The sequence below is a fragment of the Haliotis rubra genome, unplaced genomic scaffold (genome assembly GCF_003918875.1).
Source record: "Haliotis rubra isolate DU_JTF1 unplaced genomic scaffold, ASM391887v1 Scf200, whole genome shotgun sequence".
Taxonomy (NCBI): Eukaryota; Metazoa; Mollusca; class Gastropoda; order Lepetellida; family Haliotidae; genus Haliotis; species Haliotis rubra.
In genome coordinates this window covers 1,289,755-1,307,154 of record NW_025766004.1, presented here as the reverse complement: position 1 = coordinate 1,307,154, position 17,400 = coordinate 1,289,755, and the positions used below count along the sequence as shown (strand labels likewise).

Here is a 17,400-nt window from a genome sequence, read left to right as displayed (position 1 = left end):
GGAAAACATCTCTCGGATTATGTTGTCTGTAGATATTTATTCGTTCACAGTACATTCTCCACGGATGTTTCCCGTCATGTCTTCAAGTTATCCCACCATTTTATATCCCCCCGGGGCGGGTTTACAGTTATGGAGTAGTGGGCAGCAGTGACCGGGGATGTGCACTAGGTCACAGTTCGGCACGGGGGAGGGGCACCTGCAACACAAGGGGGTAGATTCAGGGACACATGTAATCACTTGGGGAAAATCGTTTTCACCCACTGTCGTTCACACAATGTTCATTCGTACGATTCTCTGTAAAGCCTTACATGCATGTCTGATTGGTAATATACTGAAGATTAGCGTGATTGGTTAAACGCCGTTTCAACAGTGTTCCAATTATATCAGGGCGTGTCAGCTTAATGTTTACCACATTAGTGTGAGTGAGTGAGTTTAGTTTTACGCCGCTTTATTCCAGCAATATCACGCGGGGGACACCAGAAATGGGCTTCACACATTGTACATGTGGGGAATCGAACCCGGGTTTTCGGCGTGACGAGCGAACGCTTTAACCACTGGGCTACCCCACCGCCCCTACCACAATAGAGAAACCAGTAAGCATTGTCATTGTGCTGATTACATAGTAACATAATTAGAGTGAGTCTGGGTTTCGAACACATTATTATAGGTTTCTGTAACGCCTAAGGGGCGTTACTCTGCACTCAGTCAATGGACCGCCTCCACCCCCACCTCCAGTCTACAGAAGTAGAATTAGACACAAGAGCAGTATACAAACACTATGGGGTCACACTGGATGTTGTTTGTAAGGCTGTTGATGCAGCGACAGTGGTTCGTGCAGTCGGCGCTGTCCCACGAGCTTCCTTGGGGGTAGTGATTGCCGTCCATGACGCACGCTGACACAGGAAGATCAAAGCATAGATGAGAGGGTTCGTCGGTGGGATTCAAATCCGTTTTGAACATGTTTAGATGTTCCACGAACACTTAGTGAGTAGTATCTTATTGAATATGAAATAATGAAATATTGTGCTGAGTCTTCACTACAAAATATATACTGGACAAAATAATTTAGGGATATTGGTATTTTTATGATTGATATTGTATCAGTGTGTCCATGAATAAATAGATCATTATTCATAATTTCAAAATTGACATTTATCCCTAACAATTTTTGTCCAGTATATACTACAAACAAAACGTATGGGGACACCCTAAAATTTGATAGTCATATATGAGCTTAAACGTGGTGAGTTCATTTATACTCTAAGGTAAATGCAACTTTTTGTGTGCTTAATGGGCACTTTAAACGACATGTTGGAACATGCAGTGAAGCAACTGATTCAACATTCGTTGAGTTTGACTGAAATAAAAAATTGTCAAAAACAGCGAATACTTTCATTACAAGATGAGTGAGTCAACGACAATACTTTCATCACAAGATGAGTGAGTGGTTTTACGCTATATTCCAGCAATATCATGTCGGGGAACACCAGAAATGCGCTTCAGACATTGTACCCATGTGGGCAATCGAACCTGGGTGTTCAGTGTGACGAGTGAACGCTTTAACCACTAGGCTACCCCACCGCCACATAAGTAAGAGCTTACTTCCAGTGTCCCCTGTAGGTACTGTGGCGTTGACACATGGAGGGATGGCCTCAGGCACTGATGACCAAAAGATACAATAGTCTGTAAGTTAGTATTGGTTTACGCAGCCTTCAGCAATATGACAACAATATCACAGTTGGGGGCACTAGAAGTGGGTTCCATGCCGTTAATCGAAAAGGGTCTTCCTTTGACACTAAGTCTTCTTCTGGTGAAAGAAAGAAGTGTTATATCTTCAAATGTAACCATTTCCTGTAGCAAAAGGAGCCACACTATCTTGATGGGTTAAAAACAGACCATTCAAATATTTATATAACGAATCATTGCTAATGCACTGCGCATAAATTAACAGTTGTGCAGAGTCTCTGAACAATTACATTTGAATACACATATACACATTATCACGTACCTTCAATAGTATATATTGAAGCAACATAATGTTTGAAGCCTGATATTTTGTCTCTCAAGAAAATGTTCCATCCCCTGACAATTTTCTGTTAATACTAATGTACAAGATTGGACTAAGTTATACATATAGATTTACAAAAAGGTTTAAAGTCATGACTGCACATTGTATAGACATCCTTCTACATTTCCGAATGATTTTGGTCTAGGTTTAAAATCTATTGCAAGAGCAGTCTTCTTTTTGGATAATTAGACAAAATAATAATATCCCTTGAGGACAACACGAATTACAATTGAAAATGGTTAAGGGATATTCGGTATCTATCAGTGTACTCACTGTCACAGACATTGCAGGTGCCCGCACAATTCTCGCGTCTGAAACGCTCGTAGGCGGGGTTGGTGCAGAGGTCGTGTCCGTACTGGCTACAGAAGGGGTCAGTGTCGTGACAGATGGGGACGTCGGGAACGGCAGGAACTGGGGATGAACCAAATATAATAACGCACACTTATACATTGATAATTATTTTGATGAAATAAAAAGTGAGTGAGTGAGTGTGGGTTATCGCTGTGTTTAGTTACATTATTCCCGTTACACCACGGCATGCAGCTAAATGTGGAAAGAAAGACGGAAGTAATGCATTTCTTAGGCCTTTACTTCCTTGATGAAACCGATGAGCACGGATATGTCTCTGGCAATTTTAAATAAAATCTGGGATTCGAACCAACAATTCTAAGTTCCAATTGCGAACGTGTCCAAGGGACACAACTCTACAGAGCGAATAGCATCTCCGATAAAAAATATAAGCGGTTTCATTTTGGCAAGCAATTCAGTGAAGTAATACACATTGTCAGTAGCATGATAGCGTAAAACATTATTGTGATCACACTTCTTAATTTGGTCAGGAAAACCGGAAGTGGCTTACCACAAAATTTGCAGTGTTTTGGACAGTGTTTCCGTGCCCATTCTTCATACGGGCTACAGCAGGATGTCATGACGTCATATCCGACACAGTCGATAAGGTCCGCGCAAACACCTGTATAGGTTTGAGCACATTCAGTAGCCATGAGCAGGAAGTATAGATTGCGCATGGGCCCCTCACACAGTCTGACCACATACCCGGAAGAGACCGACAATGTCTTTATGATTGAGTAATATATGAAAAAAAATGGGCAATACTTGGAGGAAACTCATGAAACGATACTTTGTTAATAAAACATCGCGAGGGTGTGGGCAGTCTAGTCACTCAAAACTACATTATTCATTCATAAAAGCATGTCTCATTTCCATTACTTTTTTCCCCAATCATTACTCATTTGTACAATAGTTTGAAAATGTCATTTGTGGTTGGGTATTTTCTTTCTAAAAAAATCGATTTAATTAAAACCGGGAAAGAAATAAATTTGCAACCGTCTAAAACATTTATTTAAAAATTATCGATTTCAAAGATGTCTAAAATACCAGTTGTGTATTAAACGAATTTGCTCTTTAATTTTTAAATTGTTAAATGTTGAACAAATATATCGATGTAAACGCTCACATTCTGTGAGTGTTGACTTAGCAGTTTAAATTTAAGTTTTGGGATTTATGATAACTTAAAATGTTATCAACTGAAGTAAAACGGGTGATAAAAATCAATTTAGAAGTATAGTTTGCAATTTGTTGCTGATTAGTATTCATACCTGGTGCCGCTGTCGTGATAGCTGCTGTTGTTGGCGGAGCCGTTGCTGAAACATGACAGATCCACTTAGGGAATTAAAACATCCATTTGTTGCCATGAAATAGAATGATCATCAGGAACCCATGCTTGTCGAAAGAGGCGACTAACGGGATCGGGTGGTCTGGCTCGCTGACTTGGTTGACACATGTCATCGGTTCCCAATTGCGCAGATCGATGCTCATGATGTTGATCACTGGATTTTCTGGTCCAGACTCGACTATTTACAGATTGCCGCCATAGAGCTGGGATATTCCTGAGTGCTGCGTAAAACTAAACTCATTCACTCATTGATATTAAATGATTCATTCATGTACTTTTCCCCACTAATTTACCTTTTACGTCCAATGGAATCAGATCCTAGTTATCTATACTGATTATGTAAACATGTCATTGCATCCTTGACTAATTGTGCTACGTATAATACTGGATTCTACTCACCTGCAGTTGATCCTTGAGCGCAGCTTGGAATATATTCTGGCTCTGAAAGACATGGACATTATTACCACAACAATTTCCAGGGCTGACTAAAGTAATCGATAATAGGAAATATCGTAGATAGAAAAAGTTTTAATTATCTCACACAAAATGCACATTTAGGACTTTATTCATGGTCAACTTCTAAGTTGTGTTCAGGACGCTGTTTTGTTAATAATCCATGAAAAAACATAATCATTCACACAGTGATGTGAAATATATTTTTCTTTTATTTCAGGCAGTTTGGGTTTCTTTTGCTCAAAATTACGTCTCCGATATTTATAGGTAATCCATCGATATTTAGTTAACGATTATCGATCTGCATGATCTATACAGATAGCCAGCCCTCCCAATTACACAAAAAGTATATAGACGTTTAGCAGAAAAGAGTGCTTTGCATAATGGAGTAATCTCTTCAGTCTGTTGAATCCGAAAATGAAATCAACGCTCAAACGAATCTGTTGACAGATGGTGGCAAATCAACGAAACCTGAAGAGAATCACGGAATCAGTTTGTTCAAGCGATTTTTCAGACTTACTGGGAGATGTACACATTGAAAAAAACAGTATCGCGAAACCTATTATGTCTAACCCCCATATGGCCTTTTATAATCATAGAATTATGTTTGTTTGTATGTATCACTATGTTGACCCTTTGGGGTACCATACATTGGCCTTAGATATACACGTGCTACGATGAAAGTCGAGCATCACGTGCAATACGTGTACCCGTCATTAAGTAAATATCAGTAAACCGTTCTTACAGTTCGATAACTTGAAAAGTCAATTGATTTCGTTTTAAGCAAATATGTAGCCTCCACAACAGAAACCAGGAATACAATGTCACTGATGTTTGCTAACGTTATGACAAGTGCAGGAAAACACAATTGTTGTGTGCGAAAATTGTAATATATGCTTTTAATGTCATTCGTAAAAGAAATCGAAGTTTATATTTTCGTTATCCAAATAGGTCTATGTAATTCCTGAGATAATAGGCTACACTGTATGTTCAATTATTTCACGCATATAGTGATATTAGGCCTGAGATCCCTGCTCCTTCTCATTTCTGATATGCTCACCATGGCAAACTTTGCAGGTGCCCGCACAGTTTTCCTTGACGAATTTATCGTAGAGAGGGTTGGTGCAGAGGTCATCGCCATAGGCGAGACAGTTGGGGTCATTGTCGTGGCAAACTGGAGCCGGCGTTACCAAAGGAGCTGAAGACGTAGAATTACAAAGCAGTAACACCACCATTTTGAAATAAAACATATGAATATAATTAACCGTGATCAATAGATAGTAAATAGTCCAGATGTGTCGAATTTCCTGCTTTGAATCAAGTCATAGTCCCGTCTCTTAAATGGTGAGTTCTGAAGATTGTCGCCACCCCTATTTTGCCATGCGGAATCTGGTGGTACATTTCAATGAAAATAATACCGTGGGTTAATATCTGATTGGTGTCAGTTATTGTAAATCAAACACTCATTGAATTTCGTAATCTGTTGTAAATAGGTCTTTGTGGCAGGACACGGCAACTTGTAAAATAGAGTGACCTCCCTTAGTTACGTACAGCACGAACTCTAGTGTTTTACATCTTCGTTACCCTCCCTGTATAAAGAGTTGGGCTATGAGGAGCTTATTCAGAGTTGACGCTTCGTGGTGCTTGGTAAGGTAACAGTTTCCAGAAAGTATAGGCTGTACCTACCTCATTTCTGTTGTACCCCCTCCAAGATATTGCTGGAATGTTGCTAAACACGTCACAAAGCCATACTCAATGTACCTATCTTCATAGAAGCGAGATCTTCTGCGATCTGACTTGAATCTTATCTACTTGCCTGTACGAACGGTATATATATATATCCCCTTACATCAACGCCTTGCCTGCCTGCAACACTGCCTCCTTGATTCAAGAACGGATCACTCATGTGGGGCAAATACTGGCTATTGGTGACTTAAAGGCCGTTGTTACTGTCACCACTTGGGAATCAAACTTTAACATCAATCAGTATTAACTTCGTGAAGGGTTAAGAAGTACCCATGAATCATGGCAACAAAAAAAGATGCTTATCACTAAAAGATTCATGTCTTCAGAGGATGGAAATATAAAAATTAAATAAGAATTTGTTAATCAGGAAATTTGGTTGACGACTCGAGGAAAGTACGTACCAGAGAACATTAAGTGTCTGGTCCGTGTTCTTTTCTCTAGCACAGTGGTGTGTTGTAACTGAAGAACTGGAACTTGTCATTATTTCTTGCCAAAATGTCGTACTTAATAGCACTTCATACTTAATAACACTCTTTGGTCCCTGTCGTTTGTTTTGTTTTTGTTGTTCGTCTTGTACTTACTACAGAACTTGCAGTATCTTGCACAGTTTTCTCTGGCCCAGGGCTCGTACGCTCCACAACATGATTCACGGATGTCATATTTATCACATTCTACTCTGTCGAAGCAAACTGTAGTGAAGAAAAAATCATATCTGAGAAAATCACAAGTCCCCATACACACGCCCTAAACAAATGTAAGAAAGAACTGTCTATCAAGTCCTGTTCAGCAACCATCGATTTCTGCGATTCCTGGAAAATATTCTTGAAAAATTAAAACATATTTCACCAGAAAAACACACTGTATAAAAAATTGTATGCCTAATGTCCATATAAACATTGTTGTATAAATATTTTTACAGTGAAAGGGTCGGGTTTGTTGTCCATTCCCCATGTCTACATCAGCTATGACCAGGGTTTGGGAAGGTATAGATGCAGAAACGTGATCAAATCTTATCGGGGAAATTTTAAAGAAAATCTCCGATGAAATAGTTTGGGAGTCTTTACAAATGTATCCATGTAGTATTTTGCTTCTGGACACGAATTAGTCAACACTCCCTGCCTTGTAAGACGTTAGAGGTATCTTATTAGAAACACTTTGCAGCAGTGATCTCATAGGATGTTTCCTAAAACCGCACTTGGCTTAATGTTCTTGCCTCTTGAGATGATGTTGAGCTCCTGATGTGGTACATCCTAGCTCTTGGTTTTTCGGTCTCACTGCTTGGTCTCTAATGCTCACATTTTGAGTTTGTATAACTTTGACAAAACAGTTTAGGGACTGGAATAAGTGACAGAGGATGTGGATGAAGTTATTAAAATCATGTAAAAACTTGAACTGGAAGAGCACAGTGTCTTCATAGTCCTTGTCATCAACCGCCGTGATATTGCTGGGATATTGCTGGGATATTGCTGAAAGCGGCTTAAAACAATGCTCACTCACTCACTCCTTGTCATCTGATAATAATGGGTAATATTACAGCGGATACATACTCTCAGTGGGATCTTGTAGAGGATATATGGATGGGTAATGGTGTGGAACACTCCTATACATTGGCAGAAACTGCTCAGTGCTAAGAAAAGGTGAAAGCTCGGTTCTTTGATCTTCATCAATCTAAATCGAAGCTAAAGTCTTCATTGATCCACGACTTCCAATGTCAGTAGCAATGGTTGGGACGCTACCTTCCATTGATCGTCGTCACACAATGACAAGAGTAAAGTTTGGGTAACCTGCTTTACAGTGGCTTCCATTGTTCAAAAAGAGAAAATGACTTGATGGCAGTTTTCAGAAGAAAATGAGCACTCTGATCGGATGTGAATGATAAGAGGAAGGGTTCACAAATTTGGTTAATACATTTTGAGATTGCTTACCTTCCACAAAATTGCTCAGGACCTGCAATAAGTGATAGGGGATGATGTGGATGAAGTGATGATTATCATTTCGAAACAGGTTTTGAACTGGAGGGCACAGTGTCATCTGATAAGGGTGGGTAATGCTACAGTGGGTACATACTCTCGGTGGGATCTCTTGTTGTTGATGTTGCATTCGTCAGCGGTGGTGTCTTTGATGTCACTGAACCTGCTGCAAGATAGATGTAGAGGGAAGTTTGGATGAGTAATTGTTTGCAACACTCCAAAACATTGGCAACCACTGTCCAGTGACAAAAGGGTGAAGGTTCTTTTCGTCGTTCTTCATCGATCAATATGAAAGTTAAGGTTCTCCTAACTGTCTTGCATTAGATTTAGAGGTTTGAACTCTTCTTACCATTGATCTTCATCGCTCAAATGCAAGGGGATATGTTTGCAGTCCTCCTTTACATTGGCCTCCATTGCTATAGGTGTTCTCAATGCTCCTGTGCATAGAATCGCATCTCTGTGCGTGGGAATAAAGATTTCCTATCATCCTTAGGATTTACCCCCATCCCTCAGTTGTATTTAGTAAAAGTTCACAATGTCCTTTACAAGTTTCTTTCTTTCTTAGCTGCCATTTCTTCACCTCCACCGCTCAATAACGACGGGTGAACGTTTGAGACAAATCTAATGTTGTTTTTAATTGCTAAATTGCAGGAGTAAAGGTTTGTACGCTTGTTAATTAATCCACTTCTGATGAGTACAGGTTACATTGCTAGCTGGCATGTCCTTTTTACATTGACATCCCTTCAGTGGTAGGCGAAATGTAATGCTTCTTTAATTCTTGACATCCGCAACTGTTCATCAGTGACAAGAGAAAAGGTACACAACGTTATTTTACATGGACTCCAACACTCAATATCGACATTTCCTTACACTGTACATCATCACTTCTGTAAAAACACCAAATATTTCCTTTTACATTACCGCGATCACTCATTGATAAGAGTAAAGGCTTCTTGCGCATTTGATATTGATAGTTAACTTTAATAGTAAAAGAAAAGGCAGTCAACCCTTATACCATTATCTGATCCTCCATAGTTCATGTTGGAAAGTGATTAAATGCTTTGCGAGGGCTGCTTGGACCTCCCATTTTCAGTGGCGAAATGGCACAAGTCTTGCTTTACATTTACCTGTATCCATCAACGTGCCTGTACTGTGGCGTCCTCAAGAACAAGATGAAATATCTTAACCGCTTCCTAACTACATTACTTTGATTTCCATCGCTGAAGGATGTAACCTCACTACCAATAGTAAAATGAATGTTCTCGGCACAACTTTACGGACACAGACACATCCATCAGTGGTAAGCGTCAAGCTTTATAGTGTTTCTATACATAGATCCATGCCTCCCAATGCCAATGGTGAAGCCTCCAACGCTACTTTAAATCGGTCGTCACTCAATGGCAAGTTCCGTTACATGCTTTAACAATGATATGACAGCAGTGTTCAGAAGAAAATATGAAAACAGTGATTGGATGTGAATGATAAGAGGAAGGGTTCACCACACTTTTCACAAAATTGCTCAGGGTCTGTAATAAGTGATAGGGAAGGAAGGATGTGGATGAAGTGAAGATGTATCATTTCGAATCAGGGTTTGAACTGGAAGGGCTCAGTGTCATCTGATAAGGGTGGGTAATGTTACAGTGGGTACATACTCTCGGTGGGATCTTGCGTTGGTGATGTTGCATTCGTCAGCGGTGGTGTTTTGATGTCACTGAACCTGCTGCAAGATAGATGTAGAGGGAAGTTTGGATGAGTAATTGTTTGCAACACTCCTATACACTGGCAGCCACTGTCCAGTGACGAAAGGGTGAAGGTTCTTTTCGTCTTTCTTCATCGATCAATATCAAAGTTAAGAGGTTTGAACTCTTCTTACCATTGACCTTCATCGCTCAAATGCAAGGGGATATGTTTGCAGTCCTCCTTTACATTGGCCTCCATTGCTAAAGGTGTTCTCAACGCTTCTGTGCATAGAATCGTATCTATGTGCATGGGGATAGCAAAGTTTTCCTATCATCCTCGGGATTTACTTCAATCACTCAGTTGTATTTAGTTTAGGTTCCCAATGTCCTTTACAATTATCTTTACTTCTTAGCTGGTCATCCTTAACCTCCATCGCTCAATAAAGAAGGGTAAATGTTTGAGACAAATCTAATGTTGATCTCAGTTGCTAAATTGCAGGAGTAAAGGTTCGTCCGCTGTTTTAATTAATCCACTTCTGTTGCCAAATATGGCGAGTAAAGGTTACACTGCTCGCTGGCAAGGGTAAAGATACATTAGTTTTTACATTGAATTCCCGTCAGTGGTAGGCGAAATGTAATGCTCCTTAAATTCTTGACATCCGCAACTGTTCATCAGTGACAAGTGAAATGGTCCGCAACGTTATTTTACATGGACTCCAACACTCAATATCGACATTTCCTTACACTGTACATCATCACTTCTGTAAAAACACCAAATATTTCCTTTTACATTACTGCGATCACTGATTGATAAGAGTCAAGGCTTCTTGCGCATTTGATATTGATAGTTAACTTTAATAGTAAAAGAAAAGGCAGTCAACCCTTATACCATTATCTGATCCTCCATAGTTCATGTTGGAAAATGATTAAAGGCTTTGCAGGGCTGCTTGGACCTCCCTTTTCCAATGGTGAAATTCCACAAGTCTTGCTTTACATTTACCTTTATCCGTACCGCAGCGTTCTCAAGAACAAGATGAAATATCTGAACCTCTTCCTAACTTCATTACAATGATTTCCATCACTGAAGCATGTAAAATCACTCCCAATAGTCAAATTAATGTTATCGGCACAAATTCCATGCATCTCTCAATGGTAAGCGTCCATCTTTCACTGGTACCCGTCAAGCTTTATATTGCTTTTCACATAGATCCTTGACTTCCAATGTCAATAGTGAAGGTTGCATCGATACTTTACATTGGTCGTCACTCAATGACAAGAGTAAAGCTCCGGCTACCTGCTTTACAGTGACCTCCACTGCTCAAAAACAGCAAATGGCGTGACAGCGTCTTTCAGAAGTAAATTAAAACTCTGATCGGATGTGAATGATAAGAGGGAGGGTTCACAAATTTGACTCATAGTGCAGGCGGTATATTTTCACCGCACTGACAGGTAACGCTGAATACGTAAGGAAAAGATTGTGTTGGTTGATTGTTTAACTCAGCACTATTCCGGCTATATGGCAGCGGTCTGTAAATAAAAGAGTCTGGACCAGTCAATCCAGTGATCAACACCATACGATGACATGTGTCAACCAAGTCAGCGAGCCTGACCACCCGATCCCGTTAGTCGCATTTAACGTAGCACAGGTGCATCGTGTATATATATCATGCTTTGATTCAATGCGAGTCTGAATTTGGGTGATAAATCATGTTTCAAATCCATGTATAGTTATTAAAAACGCCAATTTCACAATTCTGAATAAGAATAGACCCTCTTTACAATAAAGACATCATGTTGTGATCACAGCAAGTGGAGATAATGATTGTTCAAACAAATGGTGAGTTACCTTCACAAAATCCACAGAAGTGTCGACAGTTCTCATGAGCCCAGTTATGATAGCTTGGATTGGTGCACATGTCGTCCTGGTACTCGTCACAGTTCGATATTTTGTCCTTGCACTCGACCACCACTTCCGCTGTGGGACGTATAGGAGGTAGATGTAGAAGAGGTTAATTATATACAGGCGATGAAAGGAGGTAAACAAAGGGGCTGTGAACATAGTTGAGGTAATTGCAAAAGAGTGAGTTAGTTTAATGCCGCTTTTAGCAATATTCCAGCAATATCACGGCGGGAGACACCAGAAATGGGCTTCACACATTGTACCCATGTGGAGAATCAAACCCGGGCCTTCGGCGTGACGAGCCACTAGGCTACCCCACCGCCCCTAAATGCAAAAAGGTGAATATGGAAGAAGTGTCCGTGAATACACAGGAGGTGAACAAAAGGAGATAAATACAAAGGAGGTCAATGTAGAGGAAATAATAAAATATGAGGTAAAGTATACCAGGGAGGAAAATGCAGATGAGTTGAATATGAAGAAGGTAAGTGAATATAAGGGGGATGAACATACAGAGGTGAATATAGAGGAGATGAACACAGATGAAGATAAAGTGATTATTTATGACATAAAGTATATTTAGGGTGAAATTACAGAGGAGTTGAATGTAAACAAGGTGAACGTAGAGGAGGTGATTACTGGGATGAACAAGAGGAAGTGACTATGAAATACACCGAAAGTGAATATAGCGGAGGTCAGTAAAACATAGGTGAATTACAGAGGAGCTACAGAGGAATATTGAGGCGGTGAATATAGATGAGATGAACCCAGACGATGTTCATACAGAATACACCGAAAGTGAATATAGCGGAGGTCAGTGAAACATAGGTGAATTACAGAGGAGCTACAGAGGAATATTGAGGCGGTGAATATAGATGAGATGAACCCAGACGATGTTAATACAGAATACACCAGAAGTGAATATAGAAGGTGAGGTGAGATGAAATTGGGTTTAACGTCGTGCTTGAGAATATTTCGCTCATATGACGACGTGCATGCGTGTGTATGTGTATGTGCGGCTGCTTGTACTAGCCCAGACTGAAGCTGGTGTTATAGTGCTTGCCCACTGAGATACCATGACGCAGTGAAGCATGAATACCCCACTCAGACACATTATACTGACTCCGAGCCGACAAGTCCTTGTTGTACCCATTAATGCCGAGCGCCAGGCAGGGACCAACAAGTACCATATTTTAACGTCTTTTGGTATGGCGCGGTAGGGGATCGAACCCGCGACCTTCCGCTCTCCGGGCGGACGAATATAGAAGAGGTCAATGAAGAGGAAGTGGACACAAAGGAGTTGCACACAAAGGACTTGAATAAGGAGGACATTATTCATACTTGTTGTGATCGTTGGTGCAGTTGTAGTCGTCGTTCTAAGCCCCGGTGTCTCTGGAAGAAATACAAACAGACGTCCCTGAGATGAAATACGTAATGGTTGTTCTACTTGCTGTAGAGAGATGTTCATGATGGTCGGGTGGTCACGACGGGTAAGAATGAAAATGAAGACTCCTTGGCGTAGCCAGGCGGCGAACGAACCTGTCATCTCACCATTGTTTTCAAGAGATGGCTGGTTGGTTGTTGTTTAATGCCGCACTCAGCAGTATTCCAGCTATATGGCAGCAGTCCAACGATCAACATGGGCACCTATCTACGCAATTCGGAAACGATGACATTTGTCAACCAAGTCAACGGGCCTGACTACTCGATCCCGTTAGTCGATTATTTCGACAAGCATGGATTGCTGAAGACCAATTCTAACCTAGATCTTAACTGGTGGTCTGACACAGATTAGTCATGAAGAGCGCATGGTGATCCCGTGATGATGGCAAACATTGGACAACCACACAAACTCATTTGGAGAAACGCATGGCCTGGTTGTGTAAGGCATCGAAAAGTGTTCTGCGCCGTCGTCTCCATTCGTTCTGTTTCAGTAGTAAACCTACCTCACTCACTATCAACCACGAGTGGTGTACTCCAGGATGAGTTATGGTATGGTCTGAATATTGAGGAACAGACAATCTATTTGGTTCCTTACCTACAGAATACTGTAAATAACTGTCTCGCGATCTCGCATTGTCGCGATCTTACTAAATGGAAAGAGTTTAATATGCGGGAGAATTTTTAATAAAGTGGGAGAACACGACATCTTGATAATGTCCCTTACAGGAATCCATACTTTTCCACCACGCATAACCAACACAAAGCCCACGAGTCGTAGCCATCTTCACAAAGTCCGTAATGACGATATGTTGAAAGCCTAATGGTTACTCCCTGAATATATATAATTTTGATAGACACAAACAATTCCTATTAAAATGGAAAGGAGCCCTAGTTGAAATGGGGATTCTCAAGGAAAATCTTGACTTGCATAGACTTCGTTTATGGTTTCAGCAATGCGGAAAGGGCTGATTGGAATGGGCAAGGGTTTCAGGGACTGTGAGACAAACTAGTATGTTGAATACCGGACAGCCATACACACTCACGATCGCACACTCCACATGACTGACGGCAGTTGGCGTAGACCCAGTCGGCGTAGATGGGGTTGTTGGCAGATGTCGACCAGGTTGTATTCGTTGCAGTTTGGGGCGTTGTCACCGCATTCCTGCGGCGCCTCTGTTGGCACTGAAATCCATGGTATTCACAATAAGACTGAGATGTTGAAAGCAAACAGAACAAAAAACTCGCTTGATTTCCACGAGGTTATACGATCGCTGCATCGCTTTGTCGTTGCCGTTGTTTGTTATTTAACGCTGCACTCAGCAATATTCCATCTATATGGCGGATGTCTGTAATTAATCGAGTCAGGACCAGACAATCCAGTGATAAACAGCATGAGCATCAATCTACGCAATTAGGATAAGATTAAATGAGTGCATAGCTTCGAATCGAGATGCTCCACGATTGTGAACCTTTGACTGTCAGCTCGTATAAACAATAATAGCAATACTAATGGTAATGATATTCATCATAATAATAATTTTGGTAGGTGTCTAGCGCAACCTCCACAGCCATTAACCCTTTTCAACATTATAACGCGCATACATCTTAAAAACTCAAAAACGCAGTAAACGCTTTGGGATTTTTTTTATAAATACACCAAATTAATGAAACTTAAATTTAAATTAAATATTTCTTTGTATACTCACCCCATCTTTTCTTCAAGGCAATGGGCTGTTCCTGCTTGACACAGTGGGTGACTGCAATGCACACTGGCAGCAGAAACGTGAATGGGTGAGTCTATTTTGACGCTGCTTTTAGCAATATTCCAGCAATATCACGGTGGGGGACACCAGAATCGGTTTCACACATTGTACCCATGTGTGGAATCGGGACCGGTCTTCGGCGTGACGAGCGAACGCTTTAATCACTAGGCTACCCCACCACCCCAGCAGAAACGTGATACACAGTATGTTCAAATCCAACGCTTTCACAGTGGCTACTTACGCTACTATCAGTTTTGGAAAACTCGCCTTTGATTGCTCTACCGAACGTCGTTTGCCAACGAATCTCAATCTTTTCGGAAGGCATTTTGAAATAGTACCCTTTATATGAACATTGCAGATAAAACACCATAAAGATCGAGTGTATTCAGCGATCATCGTGACAACAGAATTCTTGAAATTGTGAAATTGCAACTGTTCGATGACATGTGTCAAACACGTTGGCGAGCCTGACCACCTGACCCGTTAGTTGGCTGTAACAGGAAGCATGGGTTGCTGGAGACCAATTCTAAACGGATCTTCACGGGGTTTTACTCGAAGTAATAGACTCAACCTTGATCAAATCTTCACAATTCACTTTGTCGTGTAGAAAAGGTAACGTATGTTCTTTGCTATTTGTCTGTTTGTTTGTTGAAAGCCGCAATCAACAATATTTCTCGTATATGACGGTGGGCTCTAAATAGTCGCATCTCGACCAGATAAGCCTGACCACCCGATCTCATTAATTGATCCTAACTTCAAGCGTGAGTTCCCTGAATACCAATTCTAGGTCAGATGTTCACGGGGACTAAGTTGAAAAGCTGGACAGTTGTGCTTAGTTGTAGAGTTGCACTTTCGATTCCAAATAAGTTTAACGCAGTTAAATGTACCGGAAACTCAGGTCGATATTGAATATTTATACAGAATCCCTCTGCAAATCAAGTACAGTTGAAGCTGTCTAAACCAGCACTCGTCGGGACTAAAGAAATAATCCGGTTTAGACAGCGTGTCGGATTGTACAGATGACACGGTTACCTCAGACTAGAAGTGAACCAGTTTTGTCACTGTCATACATTGTTGTATCACAATAAAACATGTCAACTCACCAGTTACATGTTCAAGTATAAAGAGTCCTTATCCACGATTGTGTCGAGTAATCTTATCTATTCAAGTCGTCATGGTAATTTTAAATATTAATAAAAAACATCTCTTTCCACGTTTGAAGCATACTGCACATCATTTAAGCTTGGTTTTAAATAATTATAAATCCATTTCCACCCAAACGAATAAACATTCAGCCATTCCGATTTTAATAACCAAAACAAAGATTGTATACTCATGCCAATAATGGTTGTCACCCCTCCCCACCCAAACCCCCACACCCTTAGCCCACACCCCTCTCCAATAAAAAAAATTGAAGGGGTGACAACCATTATTGGCATGAGTACAGTGTATATAACCTGCCGTACAGAATTAGTTGTCTGCCTAGCTCTTGACGGATCCTCTCAACACTGACGTATCGTTAAGATCATATAATTCATGAAGTTGAGATGACTCCTTTGAGGTATTGATATTATGATAGTTTCCTAGCAACTGAGAATGATGAAATTAGACAAATACATACCGACCCCTAGCAGTGCCGGTATAACAAGTCTGGTCGCCATCTTGTCCTTATCAGTTCTAAACAGCTCTGGACTGCTCCGTAGACAGGGGCAGTTATCAACACTTAAAGCCTGTGAGTCTGTCTTCCAGATGGCGCTATAATGATTGTAGTTATTATGAAACAAATGATGTACAAATGTATAAAAAGAGCGGAAATTGGGAAAGTTATTGGAAGCATATTCTATTATATTGTTTGCCATATCATGTAGTTATCTGTAGCTGTGTGGGTGATTAATTGTTGTTGAAATAGTATTTCTGATAAGTAATGATAATACACGTGAAAAAACAAACGAACGGTAAATATTTCAAGTTACGTCCCGCGACATAGTTGTGCCGTGATCATGCGTGAACTGAACGTGACGTGACGTGAAGTGACGAGCCACCGACTTAACCACTAGGCTACCCCATCTCCCTTTACCAAAAAAATGACCTTTAGTCGTAAAATTGTTATTTTCAGAAAACCGGGAAAGTGACTGTCATGTTCTACAATAAACAGGATCCATGGAGAATCCTGTCTAAACTGGTCTTTCGCAAATACGCGGGAGCGGGTTGTCTTGGTTAATGGATACCATCGTAACACAGTACACATTTGCGTATTTCTATTCTCATATATCTCATCACTGGATTGTCTGGACCAGCCGTAATATAGCTGGAATATGGCTGAGTTCGGCGTTAAGCACAAACAAAACAAAACAAAACAAAACAAACAATATTACAACAGACAACAAACAATTATTCGGAAATGCTAATAGTCGTTGACCAGCTAGACCGCATTCCCTCAAGCACTGACTGTAAGTAAAGACGAGGAATTATTAGCAGACATTGTCTCGATCACAGTTATGATTACACAATGCCATTTAGAAAGTGGTCAAATGTAACATATGTTATATTTGGGATTACACTTTCTTAGTAAAGTACAAATTCTAGTACTTTTTTTTGAGTTGATCACAGGTACCAGGAAATTAATTCAGACAAAACCTGTTTATCAAAAGTGAGCGTTTGTTTTAGAAATTTTCCAGTTATACCAGG

At 40.5% G+C, this 17,400-nt stretch overlaps 1 protein-coding gene and 1 long non-coding RNA gene across 2 annotated transcripts; one reads left to right on the top strand and one right to left on the bottom strand.

Annotated features, from left to right (window-relative positions):
* Nucleotides 1-20: 20 nt before the first annotated feature.
* Nucleotides 21-15,037, bottom strand: LOC124275629 (zonadhesin-like). The gene is made up of 14 exons (XM_046711236.1): nucleotides 14,954-15,037; nucleotides 13,993-14,131; nucleotides 12,848-12,898; nucleotides 11,456-11,584; nucleotides 8,028-8,096; nucleotides 6,542-6,649; nucleotides 5,275-5,412; nucleotides 4,161-4,202; nucleotides 3,685-3,729; nucleotides 2,928-3,038; nucleotides 2,342-2,479; nucleotides 1,603-1,659; nucleotides 776-893; nucleotides 21-196 (listed from the first exon to the last, which is right to left on the bottom strand). Exons 1-14 carry the CDS (start codon nucleotides 15,035-15,037, stop codon nucleotides 88-90), a joined length of 1,338 nt encoding a protein of 445 aa, XP_046567192.1. The 3' UTR covers nucleotides 21-87.
* Nucleotides 15,038-15,226: 189 nt separating this feature from the next.
* Nucleotides 15,227-16,877, top strand: LOC124275654. Its single transcript, XR_006898330.1, has 2 exons — nucleotides 15,227-15,324; nucleotides 16,829-16,877. It is a non-coding gene; the product is annotated as an uncharacterized LOC124275654 (long non-coding RNA).
* The last annotated feature ends 523 nt before the right edge of the window (nucleotides 16,878-17,400 follow it).